Raw genomic sequence first — 20,393 nt, forward strand, 5'->3', positions numbered from 1 at the left:
TGATATCTACATAGTCTGCGTGCATGTGCGTGTGCGTATGGGTGATTCTGCTCTATTCACTGCATCAAGACGTGATCTCTATGTGGTGTTGGAGTTATAATAAAATGAATGAAAGGGGTTTCACTGCCCCTCTCACAATGCTTTTGTTGTAGCCTAAAATGATGGAGAAGAGCTACCGTGCACTTTCTATCCTTAAATGAAATCTGTGTAGCAGCTCCTGGGGAAGAATTTCTCTTCCCCCCTCTCTCACTAAAGGCTCCTTTTCCCTCAACTCTGTAGGCCACCTATTTTTACAAGTGGTTTGATTATGACCCCAGCCCATTTGTAAGACTCAAGAGCCCAAAAAGCTCTTCCACTGTGAGACCCTTTGAGGCAGGAATCTGTGCCCTGTTCTGTGTTGGATGGTGGGGAAAACTGAACAGCCAAAGGGGTGAGATCAGGACTGTTTCAGTCCACAGAGTGCTACTATACTGAGCAAGTATGAACCATCAAGGCAGCAAGAAAGAGAGGACAAGGCCCCATCCCAGCCCTCGGTAACACCCCACGCATGGCTGTGGGTCTTGGCAACACATCCTGGGATGGAGAAATACGTGAAGGAGAGAGAGAGAGAGGAAGTTGCCGAACAGCTCAAAACGTAGCTACATTTTTTTTGTTTCAGGAAGAAATGAGTTATCTTGCCCAGAGCTGGTTTCAGGGGTGAGAGATGCAGTTACCTGGGGCCACTAATTTGAAAGGGGCAGTGGTCTTGGCCCTTCACCTCTCCTCCAGAGGGGCAGCAAGAGGACCCAGGGGAAGAGATCCTGAGGAGAACCTCTCTGTCTATCATTGCCCTGGGCTGGGGGTGTGGGAGGAAGGGCGGAAATGTGCGCCACTGAAGCTGTATTACTCCTGAAAGTGCCCCACCCGTGCCTAAGTTTAGAGCTGGGTTGGAATTGGGTTGTCTCCTGGGTTAGACCTCAATAAGAGGCAGTTCAAAGAGCAGAACTAGTAGAGAAGGCAGGTTTTTCTCTTTACACTCCCTCCTCTCCCCTCCCCGCTTCCCCTTCAAAACCACTGAAGCAACAAGCTGGATTGGAGTCACCATGACTAGCACCAGCCCTGCCCTTGCATTCGAACAATAGAACACAGCAGTCAAAGATCAATCGATCATACTTATTGAGCGATTACTGTGTGCAGAGCACTGCACTAAGCACTTGGGACAGTATAGTACAACAGAGATGGAAGACATTCCCTGCCAACAAGGAGCTTACAGTTTTTACCTCTGCTTTTCACTTTCTGGAGTAAAACTGCTAAATTCCTGTGCTTTATAATACAATACTGACAGAAGCACAGGAATGACAGGAACTTTAAGCAAAGTCATTCATTCATTCGCTCATTCAGTCATATTTATTGAGTGCTTACTGTGAACAGAGCACTGTATTAAGCTCTTGGGAAACACAATTCAGCAACAAGGACATTCCCTACCCAAAACGGGCTCACAGTCTGGGGCAGGGGGTGAGAGGGGCACTTAGCCATTCCCCTGTTTTGGGGTATGTTAGACAAATCATCCCCAAAAGATGAGAATTATGCCTAATTTGGAAAGCCTCCAGTGGTGATGTCACACCCATTCTTAAATGGCATCTGGTAGCGTTTGAAAAGCAGCATAGCCTAGTGGAAAGAGCACGGGCCTGGGAGTCAGTGGACCTGGGTTCTAATCCCTGCTCTGCCACTTGAATGCTTTGTGACCTTGGACAAGTCACTTCTCTGTCTCAGTTTCCTCATCTGCAAAATGGGGATTCAATACTTGTTCTCCCTCCTAATTAGATTGTGATCCCCACGAGGAACCTGATTATCGTGTATCTTCCCCAATGCTTAGTTCAGTGCTTGGCACATAGCAGTTTACAAAACCACAATTATTATCTGTTAAGGAGTCTTTCAGTTGCATAAAGAGGGCTCTGCTCCACACTTAGGAACGTTCTGGGGAAATAAAAGATGTCACCATTAGTGTCATGAGGAGTGTATAATTTAATGGAAACGGTAGCCTACATAAATGAGCAAACCCAATCAGTTCTCTGTCAGAGAACTTGGAGCTTTGAATGGAACTCTATTGGTGTGACACTCTCCTAATAACACATAGCTTTCAAATCAGTCAATCAATGGAATTTGTTGAGTACTTGCTGTGTGCAGAGCTCTGTGCTAAGCACTTGGGAAAGTACACTATGACAGAGTTGGTAGGTGCGTTCCCTGCCCACATGGAGTTTACAGCCTAGATAGAGAAGCAGCGTGGCTTAGTGGAAAGAGCCCAGGCTTGGGAGTCAGAGGATGTGGGTTCTAATCCCGGCTCCACCACTTCTCTGCTGTGTGACCTTGAGCAAGCCACGTAACTTCTCTGTGCCTCAGTTACCTCATCTGTAAAATGGGGTTCAAGACCGTGAGCCCCACAGGGGACAACCTGATTACCTTGTATCTACCCCAGTGCTTAGTACAGTGTCTGGTACACAGTAAGCACTTAACAAATGTCATTAAAAAAAGAGGAGAGCTTTGACAGCGTGGAGAGATTTACATTCTTTACTCTCCACCTGAATTGAGGTTAAGAAGGGCAGCTCCACTGCTAAAGGGCAGGAAGAAGATGTGGCTACTTAGCCCAGATCTTGCCGTTATCAGAGCCACTCCTGATACCCTTATGATTCCCCCCTTCCCCACCCACTCTCAGCAGCAATTTACCACTGCTTTTACTGTTGGGGTCTTAAAAGTCCTTTCCCATTTGTCAGGCCCCCTTTCATATTATGAATCGGCTAACGGAGCAGGGACTGTGACATTATTATCATAAGTATTCATTCATTCATTCATGCATATTTATTGAGCACTGTGTGCAGAGCACTGTACTAAGCACTTGAGAGAGTGCAATGTAACAATAAACAGACACATTCCCTGCCCATAACGAGCTTACAGTCTAGAACCTATTCAGCCTATTACAATGTCTATTACTATTACAGTCTAGGAGTAGAAGTAGTAACAATAATGGTTATGATAATCACAATTGTTGCATTTGTTAAGCACTTAGTACTAAGTGCTGGGGTAGATATGATAAAGACAGACCAGACAAGTCTCCTGTCCAAAACGGGGCTCACATTCTAAGAGCGAGGGAGAACATTTTCATTCCCATTTAACAGCTACACCGAGGAGAGAAAAGTTAAAGTGATCTACCCAAGGTCACACAGTAAACACATGGCGGAGTGGAGATTAGAGACCCAACCCCCTTAATAATAATGATGGCATTTATTAAGCGCTTACTATGTGCAAAGCATTGTTCTAAGCGCTGGACCAGTCTTGGTGGGCAGGGATCATGTCTACCAACTCTATTGTACCGCACTGTACTGTATTATAGTTTCCCAAGCACTTAGTACACTGCTCTGCACATAGTAAATGCTCAGTAATACCAGAGATTGATTGCTTGGCTCAAAGTAAACACATAACAGATGCCCAAAATTATGATAATTAATTAAGAACCAAAGTCCACTTCTTTTTTATCCTTGATGAAGAATACTAGTTCTCATTCTTTATGACAGGATCCTTTATATTCCTTGAAGTATCCCTGGTCTAGATTTCCTCTCTACTCCTTCTGCTGTTCTGCTTTGGAGGAAGATGCTGCCGATTCATGGGTTCAAATGAATTACTTTGATTCATTTGAATGAATGGGTTCAAATGAATAGGTTCAAATGAATTCACGGTCATGGGTTCAAATCCCAGCTCCACCAATTATCAGCAGTGTGACTTTGGGCAAGTCACTTCACTTCTCTGTGCCTCAGTTCCTTCATCTGTAAAATGGGGATTAAGAATGTGAGCCCTGAGTGGGACAACCTGATCACCCTGTAACCTCCCCAGTGCTTAGAAGAGTGCTTTGCACATAGTAAGCACTTAATAACTGCCATTATTATTATTATTCCAAACTTTTTGATGCAAATAAAAGAGCTTCTGTTTTTTTAAAATAGTATTTGTTAAGCACTTAGGCGTGTGCTCTATCCTCTAGGCCACGCTGCTTCTAAACTTTATCTTCTGTTACCTAAACATTTCCAGTGTACTAATACAGTGTAGGCTACAGTGCTAACCTGGCATCAGATTCTCCTGGACTTTTTAAAATGCTACTACTGGCCTAGTGGATAGAGCACAGACCTGCATTCTAATCTCAGAAAGTCAGAAGGACCTGGGTTCTAATCTCAGCTCCACCACTAGTTTGCTGGGTGACTTACGGCAAGTCACTTCACTTCCCTGTGCTTCAGTTCCCTCATCTGTAAAATGCGAATTAAGACTATGAGCCCCATGTGTGACAGGGAAATGCATCCAACCTGATTACCTTGTATCTACCCTAACACTTAGAATGGTGCCTGGCACATAGTAAGCACTTAAAACTACTATTATATAAATGGCACTCAGCCTGTCTTTCCCCAGGTGCTTCCCCTCCTAGGTATTAATATATTTGCACTTGTCCTTTACGGTATTTTTTTTTCTGTTTGTTTCTAAGCACTTCTCCAATGTACCAAGGTCATTTTGAATGCTACTCTTCTCTTCCAACATGCCATCTTGATGCCATCTGCAAATACAGTGTACCTGCTCTTTATTCTAATGCCCAGGTCACTGATGGAAATGTAAACCATTCCAGACCCAGCACCAATCTCTGCCAACTGTCACCTGTTATTACTCCCAATTTGTCAGTGCTCTCTGAATCAATCAATCAATGATAGTTATTTGTGTGCAGAGCACTGTATCAATCAATCAATGATATTTATTGAGTGATTTCTATGTGCAGAACACTGTACTAAGCACTTGGGAGAGTAGGATACAACAGGATTAGCAGATATGTTCCCTGCCCATAACGAGCACTGTACTAAGCGCTTAGGAGACTGCAATATAACAGAGTTGGTGGATACGTCCCCTGCCCACAACGAGCTTACGGTCTAGAGACAAGTTTACAGTCTACAGATGAGCTTAGAGTGTAGAGATACTGATGCCACTGTCTCAATTCACAATCCTCCAGCCATTTATGATCTTATTTAATTTTTTTCACCTTAATTTCTAAATTTATATGTCAGGAAACAGTGGGTGGTGAGCATATGGAACATGTTACCACAGGAAGTGTTGCAATCAGAAAATATTAATTAGTTTCACTCTGGGTTTGGATACAGTGCCGGTGAAGTCCACATTGCCACACTTGGAGGAAAACTTAGCTACGGTATGTATTAAGTGCATGCTCTATATTAATCAAAGTGCTAATCTCTGCAGAGACATAAGAGAATAAAATTGGACACAATGCTCTCTCCACTTCTTATGCTGCAACATTTTTCTAAAATCAAGACAGACTGTCTCTTTTGCTGCCACTAGGCTCGATTTCTTTGATTGGAATTTTTCTTGGGAAACCCAAGATTTTATTATCCGGCAACCTGTTATGGTATTTGTTAAACTCTTACCATTGTACCAGGCACTGTACTGAGAACTGGGGTGGATACAAGCAAATCAGGTTGGAAACAGTCCCTGTCCCACGTGGGGCTCACAGTCTCAATTCCTATTACTATGTGTTAAGCACTGTTCTAGGTCTGGGATAGACACAAGGTAATCAGGTCAAATGGGGCGTGAAGAGTGAGTGAGTGAGTGAGAGTGTGTGCGTGTGTGTGTGTGTGTGTGTGTGTGTGTGTGTGTTAAGATGTGGGGATGGGGGGAAGAGGGGTGGCTACTAGGGGAACCCAGATCATGGGTTTCTGATAGGAGAGTTACTTCGGGTGGATGCCCGTGACCACAAGAACTACAGTTTTGTAAAAAAAAAAAAAAAACCGGTGCAACTTCTGCCCCAGCTTATTTAATACCGTTTCTCTAGATCTTCTCTAATGTCATACCCTCTCTATCTTGTGGCTGATTTTTTTTTTCTCAGCTAGGGTTTTGGAAATGAGGTGCCTTTCTCGCCAGGCAGGAAAGAAACCCCAATTTCCTGTACCTTTTTCTTGTTCCTGATAGAGCAAAACAATATTCTTCTATTTCCAAGAATAGAATTTGTAAGTTGAATATAAGTTTTTTGACCTTGTTCCTTAAGCCACTGCTATTCTTTGAACTCCAAGATGGCCTAGTGGAAACAGCACTGACATGGGGACATGGGTTCTAGTCCCAGTTCCGCCATTGCTTTGTGACCGTGGGCAAGGCACTGAACTTCTCTGTACCTCAGTTACCTCATCTGTCAAATGATGATTAAGACTGTGAGCCCCCTGTGGGACATGGACTGTATCCAAACCGATTACCTTGTATCTAACTGCAGGGCTTAGTACAATGCCTGGCACATGGTAAATGCTTAATGAATACCATAAAAAACCCTCCTCTTTGGTAATCATTTCCTCCTGCTTTTCCCATTTATTTTGGGGATGTGCAAGCTAGATGGTTTTTATCTTGTATGATATTGTTTTAATGAAGGAAAGTTGAAATTTTTGGCCCCATCCCTGCTTCCCAAAGAGCTTTTTCAACTAGTTCCTTATATGTGATGAAAACCACTTTCTTCTTTTTTTTTTTTTTTAGCTGATTGCTTCCTCTTCCTTTTCTTGGAATCCTGAACTCTATCAGGTCACATTCCTTAAGGTTGCCATAGGTATACTATGTGTTGCATTGCTTCGTCCCATTTTCAAAAGCATTCTAAGTCCTGAGTGAGAACTTCACTAATTTTCAATACAGCGCCAGCTTTAAAAAGCCATTTATTTCCTTGATTAGTCAGCCTGATTTTTTTAAGTAACATGGATTTCCCAACTTTACTTCCTGCTGTAAAATAGCTTCCTCCTCTGACCTCTACATTTGCTATTTGATCTACGGTGTATTCGACGCCCTCTTCCATGTCCTCTTGTCACCACCCCTCATCTCTGCTCGGGTTTCAGCTTCTACGTTAGGGGTTCTATGGCTCAAGAGCTGGATTTGGCTCTTCATAATTCCATATGTGGCTCTCACAGGCTCAGCACCATGAGGGTGCTCCCAACCTTTCTCAGCAGGAAGTGACTGGCTGTCCCACCCCTCTGGGCAGAAAAGGGGCTAAGTGGGGAGCCAAGACACATGCTCCAATCTTCACCGCCTGTCAGCAGGTCATGGCTCTGCCCGGCCCAGGGATAGATTGGGTGTACACTGTCCTCTAGACTGTAAGCTCACTGTAGGAAGGGAATGCGTCTGTTTGTTTTTATATTGTAATGATAATAATAATTGTGGTATTTGTTAAGCACTTACTATGTGCCAGGCACTGTACTAAGCACCGGAGTGGATACAGGCAAGCAGGTTTGGACGCAGTCCTTGCCCCTTGTGGGACTCACATTCTCAATCCCCATTTTATAGAAGAGGCTGCTGAGGCACAGAGAAGTTAAGTGACTTGCCCAAGGTCACACAACAGACAAGTGGTGGAGCCGGAATTAGAACCCATTACCTTCTCTGACTCCCAGGCCAGTGCTCTATCCACTACACCATACTGCTTTCCTACTCTCCTAAGTGCTTAGTACATTGCTCTGCACACAGTAATTGCTCAATAAATATGATTGAGTGATTAAGCGGCGATAAGTGTGGTGTAATGGATAGAGCAAGGTCCTGGGAGTCAGAAGGTCAAGGGTTCTAATCCTGGCCCCACCACTTGTCTGCTGTGTGACCTTGGGCAAGTCACTTTACTTCTCTGGGCCTCAGTTGCCTCATCTGTAAAATGAGGATTGAGACTGTGAGCCCCACGTGGGACAGGGACTGGGTCCAATCCGATTTGCTTCTATCCACCCCAGCACTTAGCAAACTGCCTGGAACACAGTAAGCACTTACCAAATACCAAAATTATTATCCTTATTATTCTTATTATTATTATAGGAAGGGCAGAGACAGTGAGAACTGCTTCAGGAAAGCTGGGCATTGCTCCTGCCACCGCAGTTAGCCCCCGTAGGAACTGTGGAGCACCTTCCTCTTCCCTGCTGATGGGAAATAGCTCCCTCTCAGATCCGTTTTTGAGCATGCCGGCTCATAACACCCCATTTTAATCTTTTCCCCTAACCTGACTCCACTAAGCCCGGATCTCTCCACCTTCCCTTTCCCCCCAACCCCAGCCTCCATCCTAACTAGCCCCTCTTTCCCTTCAGCTCAGTGCCAAGAAAGCTATCACCTCTTCCTCCTGAGTCAGGACCCACGCCTAACAACTTTTAAAATGTCTGTGTAACGTGTAAACTTGGTGCTCTGCAACAACGTCCCAAATAGACAGAGCAGGCAAGAGAACAGGAACTGGTTCTTTTTCCCTCCTACTCTCTTTTCCTCCCCTTCTCCTTCTTCCCTCCTGTTCTTTCTTCCCTTCTTTATTATGTCATAATTACACTTCCCCAAGGAAGTAAGCTACATTATTATTATGGTATTTGTTAAGTGCTTAATAAGCACTGGGGTAGACACAAGTTAATCCGGTCAGATACATGGAGCTCACAGTCTAAGTAGGTGGGAGAACAGGTATTAAATCCTCACTTTACAGCTGAGGAAACTGAGGCACAGAGAAGTAAAGTGATCTGTCTGATTGCAAGCAATTGGCAGGGCTGGAATTACAACCCAAATCCTCTGACCTCAAGATCTGTGGGCTTTTCACTAGGTCAAGCTGCTTCCCATTAATTTAATTTAATGTGTGTTTAATTTGTATGATTGACTATGCACCAACTGCTCAAAGGTTTCATTTTTGTTTGGCTCTTTTGCCTGAAAAGTTTGTAGATTCCGGTCATAGGCGATGGGGGAAAATCCACATTTATTTCCATAAAACCCCTGGGGAATCCTTTCGACTCAACTAAATTTGTGCATCAACCGAAGTCCTGGAAAAAGTCATTCAATTACTGTATGCAGATGCTACGCCCTAGAAGCCCACACTCAAGAAGTCATGCAAATGAATGTAATCATTTTTTTAAAAAGTGGTATTTGTTAAGCGTTTACTATGTGCCAGGCACTGATGAAATCTGTGAGCTCCATGTGGGACAGGGACTGTGTCCAACCAAATTACCTTGTATCTACCCCAGTGCTTAGTACAGTGCTTGGTACATAGTAAGCTCTTAACAAATACCACAATTATTATTATTATTACTAATCATCATCATAATAATAAGCACAGGGGTTGATACAAGCTAATCAGGTTGGACTCAGTCCAAGTCCCCTGTGGGGCTCATACAATCTTACTCCCCATTTTTCAGATGAGGTAACTGAGGCACAGAGGCAGAGCCGGGGTCAGAGCCCAGGTCCTTCTGATTCCCAGGCCCGTGCTCTATCCACTAGGCAACACTGCCTCTCTGCTTCACCACCTTAGCCAAGAGCTCCAGGCTGACAATAAGTCTAAGGAAAATTGAGGTGATAGATCTGTCTGCAAAACAGCAGCTGTATGGAAAACTGAAGCTGGGAAACTGAAAGCGAGGAGGGCGGAGGAAATGTTTTGAGGACTTGCTAAAACGAAGATTCAGACAATGCTGAATCACAGCAGGAAACTGGGAGTAAACCACTGAGGACAGACTAGCATGGCAAACTGCTATCAGGGAACGAGGGGCTCTTTTCTAGCAAAAGATCTGTGAGGGATAAGACACTAGAAGGAAAAAGACGAAACGGGGCCAGGGGCTGCAAACATTAAATGCACAACAAAAAACAGCTCTTTTAGGTGTGCTATGTGGTCTTGACCGTCTTGGTCATGACTGTATTAGCCTTTTCAAGCCACACATGAACTCAGAGCAGTGAATTTCACCATTAGTGGTGTCTTCTTCCAATGTGAGGGAACTATTTTTTTTAGGTATTCATTAAACACTTACTATGTGTTAGGCACCGTTCTAAGTGCTGGGGCAGATACGAGCTTATGAAGTTGGACACAGTCAATGTCCCACATGGGGCTCACAGTCTTAATCCCCATTTTACTTTTGAGGTAACTAAGGCACAGAGAAGTGAAGTGACTTGCCCAAGGTCACACAGCAGACAAGTGGTGGAGCTTGCATTAGAACCCAGGTCCTTCTGACTCCCAGGCCTGTGCTCTTTCCATCAGGACACACTGCTTCTCCAGATGTATCTATCTATCCATCTAACTGACTATATGTCTCTATCTCTCTCTATCCATATAACCTATCTATATGCCGTGTGTGTGTGTGCGCGTGTGTGTGTTTATATTAATCATTGCAACAGTATCCAGTTCCTTTTTCAGTCCAATCAACAAGGATTAGCAAACAGTGAATTTTGTCCTAGTATTTTGGAATTGGCTACAAACTGCTTGTTGGATTCCTGACTGTCTCAAGTCCATCCTGATGCCAACCTGCCTGGCTTCTGGAACTGCTTAGGTGTCAGTGGGTTAAGAAGACAAAAATTAGAGCACGGACACTTAAAAATGGTGTCAATCAGATGGACAGCTTACACAGTTCTAAGGATGCACTTGGGGTAATTCTGGAAGAAATAGGGGTATTTCAAGTTTGCACTCATAGGCAAATTTCACCATCAGTGGCAGGTTCTTTGAATTTGGAGACAACTATCTAGCAAACCTCTGGATGTACCTTGGTATTTCTTGTACCCTCTGGGAAGATACAGAGGCTGTGTTTGCACTGTGGAGATTCTATTCTAATACTACTCTTAACATCTTCCCCCGCTGTGTAGACTTAGCCACGTGGCCAAGTTTGCTTCTTTTGTTTTCAAAATTGGGTTCCAAATTTCTTTCTACTTCTAATTCCATTCTACACTCAGGTCCAATCTCAGGATCTCCAATAGCCAATAAAACTCTTGCTCCCATGGCATCCTTCTTATTCTTTCCAAAGCAAAAAGGAAGAGGTTAATTTCAACTCAGTTTTTCCTTACAGGTTCAAAACTGATTTTAGCAATGCACCAACTCCTGAGTAGAAGTATGGTCCCTTTAGGGGCTCGTGTTAATTCTCTTAGGACACAACAGCACATCCAAATTCCTAAAGTTTAATGATTCAGGGAAGCAGGCTCTTAAGACGAGTTTCACACACCAACTACAACAGCCTACAGTTATGGAGGGGGGTGTCCTTCATATTTGTAATTCTTTAAGTTATTACCATTACTAGCATTACTACCACTAGAAATGCACATATGTAAATCAGCAAAAATCAGCATCTTTTTAGAGGAAAATCCTAAAACATTTGCTCATGTTCTCTCTCTACCCTCCCCTTTCATATCCAACTTTCCCATCTTCAAAGCCCTACTAAAATTACATCTCCTTCAAGATGCCTCCCCTGACTAAGTCCTCATTTCCCCTACTACTCAACCTGCCTTCTGCATCGCCTATGCTTTTTCATTCATTCATTCATTCATTCAATCGTATTTATTGAGCGCTTACTGTGTGCACAGCACTGTACTAAGCGCTTGGGAAGTACAAGTTGGCAACATATAGAGACGGTCCCTACCCAACAACGGGCTCACAGTCTAGAAGGGGGAGACAGACAACAAAACAAAACATATGGACAGGTGTCAAGACAGATCCTTTGGTGTGTACTCCTGAAGCAGTCTGATTTTCTCTTCGCCCCAGCCCTAATATCACTCTGAAGTACTTCCATACCCCCGGCCCTTACGCTATTCCCACAGCACCTATATACATATCCTTATACACTGTTGTTTCCTCCATCTGTAGTTTATTTTAATGTCCATCTCCCCTACTAGGCTGTAAGCTCTTTAAGGGCAGGAATCATGTCTGCCAACTCTGTTGGACTGTACTCTTCCATGGGGTTAGTACAGTTCTCTGCACCCAGTATATGTTCAATAAATACTACTGATTGACTGACTGATTTTCTTATGCAGAAGTTTGAAGAAATGTCATTACAACCATTAATAAATGAATTTGTAAGTACTGAGCTAGACAAACCAAACATTTCTGGGCACAAAAATTTGAGAGAAGTAAAATGAATATATCTTCTTGGAATCTATGCAGTCATTAAACCACTGATCCTGGGAATGTAATCACTAGGTGTCTCAACTTTTGTTTTCAATGGTATCTGTTAAGCACTTACTAGGTGCTATACTGTACTAAGAGCTGGAGTAGATATAAGATAATCAGGTCGGACACAGTCCACGTCCCACATGGGGCTTACGGTCTTTATCCCCATTTTACAGATGAGGTAACTGAGGCACAAAGATGTTAAGTGACTTGCCCAAGGTCACACAGCCTACAAGTGGTGGAGCTGGGATTAGTACTAGGTCCTCTGACTTCCAGGCCCATGCTCTTTCCACTAGATCATGCTGCTTCTCCAACTTGTGCCAATTTATTCAGCGTAAGCAAGGATTATTTATTCACCTTACGTAGCAGTTCTAACACAAAATCCACCTATGCAACAGCTTCCAGGAGTATCACTGTTTGGCTTAGGACTTCTCCGAGATGTATATGCCCTAATATGTTATACGTTTCTTTTGGGCAGTGTCTTCTTCTACTATACACTCCCAAGTGCTTAGTATAGTGCTCTTCACACAGTAAAAACAAATAAATATTATTGATGAGGATGATGATAATAGAATTGAAAAATGTGGTGTAGAAATGGAATTCTTGGTCCTGTGACACTTCACTGACAAATCAAAGCAGTTGCCATTACATCTTGTACACAAACATCCCCAGTGTTTCAATCAATCGTATTTATTGAGCACTTACTGTGTGCAGAGCACTGTACTAAGCGCTTGGGAAGTACAAGTTGGCAACATATAGAGACGGTCCCTACCCAACAGTGGGCTCACAGTCTCTTACAGTAACGCCTCACAACACCTGCTCTCTTTCATCAGGTTTGACAAACACCAAAGATTCACACGTTAAGAGAAAAATACAGAAATAAATCTCCTTGGTTCATTAATCCTCAAAGAAACCCTCAAATTGAGGGAGAGAAAAAGACATCACTTTGGTTTTGGCCCAGCTCCCTCTCTGAGAGTATAACTTTTCCCAGAACTACTTCCTGTCACGTAAGAGCCATCTCAACCCTAACTACAGTTTCCACTCCATGAAAGGAAATCAGTTTCCCTGAGCCCTGTTGGTAGACTGGAAAGGACACCCTTTTTCATTTTCTCAGGCATTTCATTATCCAAGAACCTTAGATTTGGGAGTCATCAAGGATCTGTGGGCCTTAATTTTCTTGAATAAATCTGTGCCTGAAGATCAACATGTAGTACTGTAGGGCTGACATTTCATTTTCAAAGTACCATACCCAAGCACCTAGTTCAGCAATACTTATATGACAAGAGATACTAGGTTTGAATGAAAACATTTGTCAGAAAGCAACCAGTAGTACTTATCGATCACCTAATGTGTGCAGTGCCTTGTACTAAGCATTTGGAAGAGTGTACTAGGTATAGGAAACACCATCCCTGCCCTGAAAGAACATACAATTCAAAATAAAAGATAAATATGGGATTTTAGTTTCTGCTACCTTAGGTTGGAGAAACGTATACACTGGGATGCAATGATATCCCAAACAAACAAACAAAAAAAACCCTGTCTGAATACAGTGATTTAGAGGAGCTGCATGTTCAAATATCACAGGCAACAATGAGATGTTTCTCAGACATTTTACTCAGTGAAAATAAGAAGAAGAATGTATGCATTATGACAATATGGAAGCAGGGGAATGAAGAAGAAGACCAAATCCCCACTGGATAAGAGGACCAGTCATGAAGAGGAGTGACTTCATTGGCACAAAACATATTAAAATGGTGAATTTCTGTGCAGAAATCATTGTAATATGTCACCCAGACTTGCAGCTATGATACAATTCTCTAAATGGTACCCTAGTGGCCTGAAATAAGGAATGTGTCATGGCCTAGTGGAAAAAACACAGGCATGAGAGTCAGAGGAACTGAGTTCTACTCTCAGCTCTTCCACTTACTGATGTGTGTGACTTTGGACACGTTACTTAATTTCTCTGTGCCTCAGTTCCCTCATCTGCAAAATGGGAATTCAATTCCTGTCCTTCCTCCTACTTGGACTGTGATCCCCATGTGAGACCTGCACTTAATACAGTGCTTAGCACATAGTAAGCACTTAACAGTTACCACAATTATCACTATTACCAACTCTTCCAAACAGTACTGTACCGTGTTCTGCACACAGTAAGTGCTCGATTGGTGTGCCTAACTTACCCAGCACCAAGAAGTGACCTAGATAAAATAGACCCTGTTAGTGATTATTGGAAAGACTGCCTGCTGAACTCCTTTATCTTTCCTATGTTTGCATGTCTGCAAGGGTGTCTCGGTCTATTTGGCAAAATGAACAACGGATGAATCTCAGAGCATCCAGACCTGATAATAACGAATGCTCAGCACACAGTAAGCGCTCAATAAATGGGACAGATAGATTGACTGACTTGCCCAGGGACACTCAGAGAGGCTGACTGACATAGAGTGGGGAGTGGGAGAGAAAATCTGGGAGCAATTTTGAAAACCTTATACTGCATCAAAACAGAGGTCCACGAATAGGAGAATGATTTCCTTCTGTGATATCCATCCTCTGTAGGGGTGTACCATTCAACATTAACTGCTTAGTACAGTGTTCTGGACACCGTATGCACTCAATAAATGCAACTGATTGATTCTAGTAACCCTTTATAGTCCAGCATCCAAGAATCAAGCTAAAACCTTCCTGAACCTTAGAACACCTACTGTTTCCCTCAGACACCCTTAACTTTCCCTTCACTAAGTCACTAATCAATTTTAACCTACTTAACTCTTCCCAAACCTATCGGTATCTTTTGCCTGCATAATATCCCTGTAATAACACATTCCATTTGCTTACCTCCTACTTTATCTTGTAGTTTATCTTGAACTTACTAATTTCAAGGCACATTCTCCTAATCTCCCAGCTTCATTGCCTTATCCCACAGGATAAGAAGATAGAGACTAGGATAGTAAAATTTAGGGAAGCTATGAAGGTAAGAGAAGCCAACATTCTGAAGTTCTGAACAACATTCTGAAGTGGCTAGCTAATCAGCATGAGCAGAGGGAGGAAGCCTAAGGTATCACGGTAATGTGGAGAGTGCTGAAGAAATTCAAGGTGCTTTATCAATCAATCAATGGTATTTATTGAGCACATAATGTGTGCAGAGTACTGTACTAAGAGCTTGGAAAAGTACAATACAATAGAATTAGCTATATACATACTCTCTGCCCAGTACAACAACTTCAGAAATCCATTCAGGTTCCAGTGTGGCAGGAAATATCTCCACATATTTTATATCTTGTTTCTCTCATACCACACATCAAGAACTAAGCCACTCTCTGAACTTTGTGAAGAGCTTTTCATCATGGCTCTTTCCCAGTAAAAAATCATTCTAGAAGTCACCAAGTGCATTCCCTTCCATTTCCAAATTAATACCAGGGTCACAAAACATAGCACAGTTCAATCCTAAAGTTACATTTCCAAATACCAGTGCATAATGCCAGCCATAGGTAGATGGACCTTTTAGGCTACTTTCATGTTACTAATTGGGTCACAAAAAATTAAGGAGTTTTGAAACTGTAGTAAAATAGCACCTGTCGTTTGTACGGTGCTCATCCTGTATTTTCAATTTTATGAAGAATACTGTGTATGTGAGCCTAGATCTTATTGGCTAGAGGTATTCTTGGGGCTTTCAGGAGGGAATTACTGTTTCCCCATTTCAGAATCCCAACATTATTTTAATCACACTTGTAATAGTTATCAGTGAATTCTTATGTCTATGTCCAAGAATTGTGTGTGTGTGTGTGTGTGTGTGTGTGTGTGCATGTGTATCAGCAGCACACACTTTGTTTTTTTTTATGGTATTTGTTAAGTATTTACTATGTGTCCAATACTGTTCTAAGCACTGGTGTAGGTATAGGTCAATTAGATTGGATATAGTCCCTGTCCCACATGGGGTTCACAGTCTAAGTAGGAGGGAGAGCAGGAATTGAATCCCCATTTTACAGTTGAGGAAACTGAGGCACAAGAATTTAGGTGACTTGCCCAGGGTCACAGAACAACTAACTGGCAGAACTGGGATTAGAACCCAGGTCCTCTGTCCCCAAGGCCTGTGCTGTTTCCAATAGGCCTTCTCCATTGGCTCGGAAACGACAGCAGGCAGCAACTGGTTGGAAGGACTGGACCACGAGATAAGTAAGAAGAAGGTGTGGGCAAAGCCAGCAGGAAGGAAAGGATAAGGAAGAGCCGAATGGAGGCAGGGAGGATGGAGGGCAGTGCCCTGAGAGCCTGAGGCTTTTAGAACAGCCAGCAGAGCTGGTTCTCAAAGAAAGAGTCTGGCTGTTGAGGGAACTTCTGAAGCAAGAGCAGAGGCTGTGTCAATATGAAAAGCATTAAGTGCACAGCACTAAATTGATGCTTGGGGAAGATAGAAGAAAAATGAAAAGAAAAATCTCTGGCCTCAAGGAGTTTAAGATATAATGAGAGGGCAGTAGACATAAAGCAGAACTGGCAGAAAAAGTGACAAGGAAAGTGGCAGGAATGCAGGTAGGGCAAAGTTCAGGTATTTCTATTGCGGTGTGTGTGTATGTGTGTTTGCCTACGTGTGTGTAAGCATATGCATCTTGACTTTCATCAAGCCAGAGGAAATAAAGGAGCTACTTTACACAGAAAGCAAAAAGGGTCTTGATTTTTTAAAAAAATCCCTTCTATAAAAGTGGTAGCAAAGAACTTTAGCTTTCTAGTCAATGGGGCTGCCTATTAATGTTCAATTACTAAAAAGTCCAAAGTAAGAAAAGTTTTTGTTCCAACAAAACTTTAAATAGTACAGAAGGACTTTTGTTAATATTTCATGTTCTTTCACCTCAATTCTTCAAAAAGTTGTCCCCTCCCTAGAGCTCTATAAAAGTATTCTCGATGCATATGAATAAAGTGATTGCACCCTTTCTAACCATGTGGATGTGCTGCAAAGCAAATCTTGGTAAACCAAGGGGCCAGTTGAGAGTTTCCTACCTTAGCAGCTTTTATTGGCTTCTGGGAATGACATACTCCTGACCATTGGACTCACCTGGACTTAAATCACTCTTAAGGGGACTCCTTGGTACAGTTATGTAACTCCCGTGATGTTTCTCTAAGAAATGATGAGAAAAACACCAGGAAAGTCAAGAACAATGTCCTCCGAACTGAGCTTATTTTCATTTATTTTGTTCCTGATTTTCACGAGCCCCCCTATTTTCTACAGTGGGCATTTTGTACAACTTTTAACGTTCCAGTTCAGAGCCCCCATTCTTGAGCCTCTCTTGGGAGTGTCTTACATTTAGTAACCCATCAGTTAAGTCTGCCTGACCTGAGCGAGAAGTCTTCACCTCTGCAAGAGGGAAAATGTGATTCTACTGCAAGCCTTCAGTGGACAGAACACCTCTCAAGGTTCACAGAGGCCTGGGGAGCAGCTCCAAGCAGACACAAGTCATGTTTTGGGGGCTAAGAGCCAAGTCTTCTTCCTCTTAGCCCACTAGGGGAACCCTCCCTCGTGACAGCCTTTCCTCCTAGCAAGCTGCACTTCCTTGAGATAAGCCCTCCTGCCCCACCTTTGTAAGATATAATGGTCCCAGCCTGCCACCCCTGGCTGATTTCTGGGCTATTTTGTTTTCGCAAATATTTTCTTTTTCCACTCCTTGAGCTCCCCTGTGGCTGCCCAGAAATTTGGAAGCCAGTGAAGGAAGGAAAAAAAAATGGGGAGGGAGAGAGGAAGGAAAGGATGAAATGGGAATATTTAGGACTGAAATGGGATTAATACTGAAGAAGGGGCAGGTATTTATTGCAGCGGAGGGAGTCGGGGGTAGAGGGGAGTGAATATTTAGCAGGACAGGACTCTTTGCATGACTCTTTGCAAGTATAATCTCAAAGTAACAAAATAGTTTTACTGTTCCCAATGAAAAGAACAAAACCAACGAACCCTCAGTTCTAATGAATCTTTTCACTGGAATGATGTTTGGGATTTAGGGAATGTCGTTCAGACAGCGTGCGCCTGTGTGCATGCAGTGCAACATTCGATCAGAAGGAACAATTTGTGTGGGCGTTTATGCATTGTCCAAAACAGTGATACTATAGCATGAATTTTCCTCAATGTGGGGTTTTGCAAGAACATACCCCGTTGCATCATAGGAGAATGGGGTACATTTCTAGTTTTGTTGCATTTGGTTTTCCAAAAAGGGGAGGGAACTAGAAGGGTCAGTGGTATTAATCATCTCAAGGATGCAAAATGTACAAAATTTATGCCTCCGATGCTATCAATTGATTAGTGTGACCAGCAACAAAATGTGCCACAATAACTGTGCTTTTCCCTGTTGATTTTTAGTTTAATGACCATCTTAAATCACACCCTTCACATAAGCTGCTATCTGTGACATTCTAACTGATTAAGAAACAGTTAGAGGGACCCACAAAATTCTAAGGGGGACATGTTAGAAAAAACGATGAGAGCTTAGCTCTTATTGATGCAAATGTTTCCAGCACTTTCCCCACACCCTACCCCTCAGAGACGGATCTACACTCATGTAAATTCAGGTACATTTTCCTCAATTTGCTGTGCAAAGTATCACTAAGGCCTAGCGCTTTCCATACCTGTGGCTTTGTTCCAGCCACTTGCCCAACACACCAAGAAAATGCTAAAATCTCCTACCTGGCACTGAAATAAACTAAAGCGTGAAGTGTGTGGCTGAAAATAGGAATATTAGTTTACTTTTCACATTCCCAGAGCAAACTGCTTACAGAGAATGAATATAATTTTTTCATTTAAAAATCCAAGTATCATAGAGGTTTTTCTTTAATGATATCCATCTGCAAATTTCACAGCAGTGATGTTTTGGGTAGAAGGCACAGTCTGGGTTGTTTCATTGTACATTGAGAAATCTCCCAGCTAACGGACCTATGGTCAACAATGTTCCTGTTTTTTACTAGAATCAGCTGAAGAGAAATGGGTCCTAAAAGGATGTTATCCACCTACCTCCTTATAAGTTATATTAGACATTCCTAATGGCCTTCTCCTAATTAACTCTAAATGAGAATGGAAATTCCAAAAACATGTCTAGAGTGCAAACCCCAATAAGGGATGAAAAATAAGTTTAGAAGAATATTTTGTCATAAAATGGGTAATCTCATCAGGGGTAAAAAAAAAATGACTTCTTAACATTCATAACCGATGTAAGCTCAAACTCAAAACCCCCAAGTCTGTGCTTTGGCAATCGGAACTCTGAGGTTGGTGAAAGGGACTGAATTTGGACCAGCAGATGTGGGGCTTGCTGCTGTTCCTTGGGGCCACCAACATATCCAAAGGGTGGGTCCTCGCTGGCATGGCTGACGCGGGAGTCCGCAGCACTGAAGTGGTCTGCAAGCTCCTGTCCCACGTGACCACCTCTACAACTGGGATTTCTCCTCTTAGTCGTTCTACAAGAGGGGCACTCTTGGTTTGAAAGTGAAGGTGTCTTTGTTTAATCCACAGACACCCCACATGATAAAGAATCCAAAGGGATTCCAAGGAATCAAGAACAGTTTTCCTGGAAGGCAGTTCACACACTATCCTGACTCTAAATTCTAGTGGAGAATTACAATCTTCCAGGTTCCTTTACGAGGAATTAGCACACTGCCCATCCCTTGCATTTTGGGAAAAGAATACACAACATCTTGAATCAGGCTTTTCTGGAATTGCCCTGTGCTAGTTGACTTGGAAGAGGATTACAATAACTGAATGCTGAAGAAAAGTCTGGCCCTCTTACCTAAAACTCTTTCATTCTTTGAATTCTGCTGTCCTCCTGAACTTGTAGAAAGGTCTTCTGGCACAGGCATGGGTTCGTCTGCATCATCAGGGACATCACTTACTGGAGGACTTTCCTTCCCTAGGAAGACAAGAAGCTCAAGTAAATGATCAGTCTCCCGGAGAAGATGGGTCATTACTGCATCCAAGTCCTGTCGAAAGGAAAGCTAGAGGGGTGGGAGGTTTCCAGACATTTTTAGAAACGATACCAAGGACAGCTGAAGATTCCACCAGAGGTTCCCCATAACATCTCCTTTTTTATGGTACTTATTAAGCATATACTATGTGTTAAATAATAATAATGATGGTATTTGCTAAGCACTTACTATGTGTCAAGCAATGTTCTAAGCGCTGGGGTTGATACCAGGTAATCGGGTTGTCCCATGTGGGCTCACAGTCTTAATCCCCATTTTTCAGATGCGGTAACTGAGGCACAGAGAAGTTAAGTGACTTGCCCAAAGTTACAAAGCTGACAAGTAGTGGAACCAGGATTAGAACCCATGACCTCTGATTCCCAAGCCTGTGCTCTTTCCACTAAACCATGATGCTTTTCCAAACACTGTTCTAAGTGCTGGGGTAGGCATACGACAATTAGGCTGCACACAGTCCCCATTCCACATTGGGCTCCCAGTCTAAGGAGGAGGGAGGCTAGGTATTGAATCTCCATTTCACAAATGAGGAAATTAAGGCATAGAGAAGTCC

General features: G+C 42.8%; 1 protein-coding gene across 4 annotated transcripts in view; it reads right to left on the reverse strand.

The window, feature by feature from the left end:
- IKZF1 (IKAROS family zinc finger 1) overlaps positions 1-20,393 on the reverse strand; it is a 139,050-nt gene that overhangs the window by 90,622 nt on the left and 28,035 nt on the right. For 2 of the 4 annotated variants that reach the window (XM_038760287.1, XM_038760290.1), the window contains exons 3-4: positions 19,654-19,773; positions 16,947-17,009 (exon numbers count right to left, since the gene is read on the reverse strand). In XM_038760287.1, the coding sequence (XP_038616215.1) occupies positions 16,947-17,009; positions 19,654-19,773 (183 nt within the window). The remainder of the gene's footprint in view (positions 1-16,946; positions 17,010-19,653; positions 19,774-20,393) is intronic. The other 2 variants (XM_038760289.1, XM_038760288.1) reach the window with 1 other exon arrangement.

Source organism: Tachyglossus aculeatus, chromosome 18, assembly GCF_015852505.1.
Source record: "Tachyglossus aculeatus isolate mTacAcu1 chromosome 18, mTacAcu1.pri, whole genome shotgun sequence".
NCBI lineage: Eukaryota > Metazoa > Chordata > Mammalia > Monotremata > Tachyglossidae > Tachyglossus > Tachyglossus aculeatus.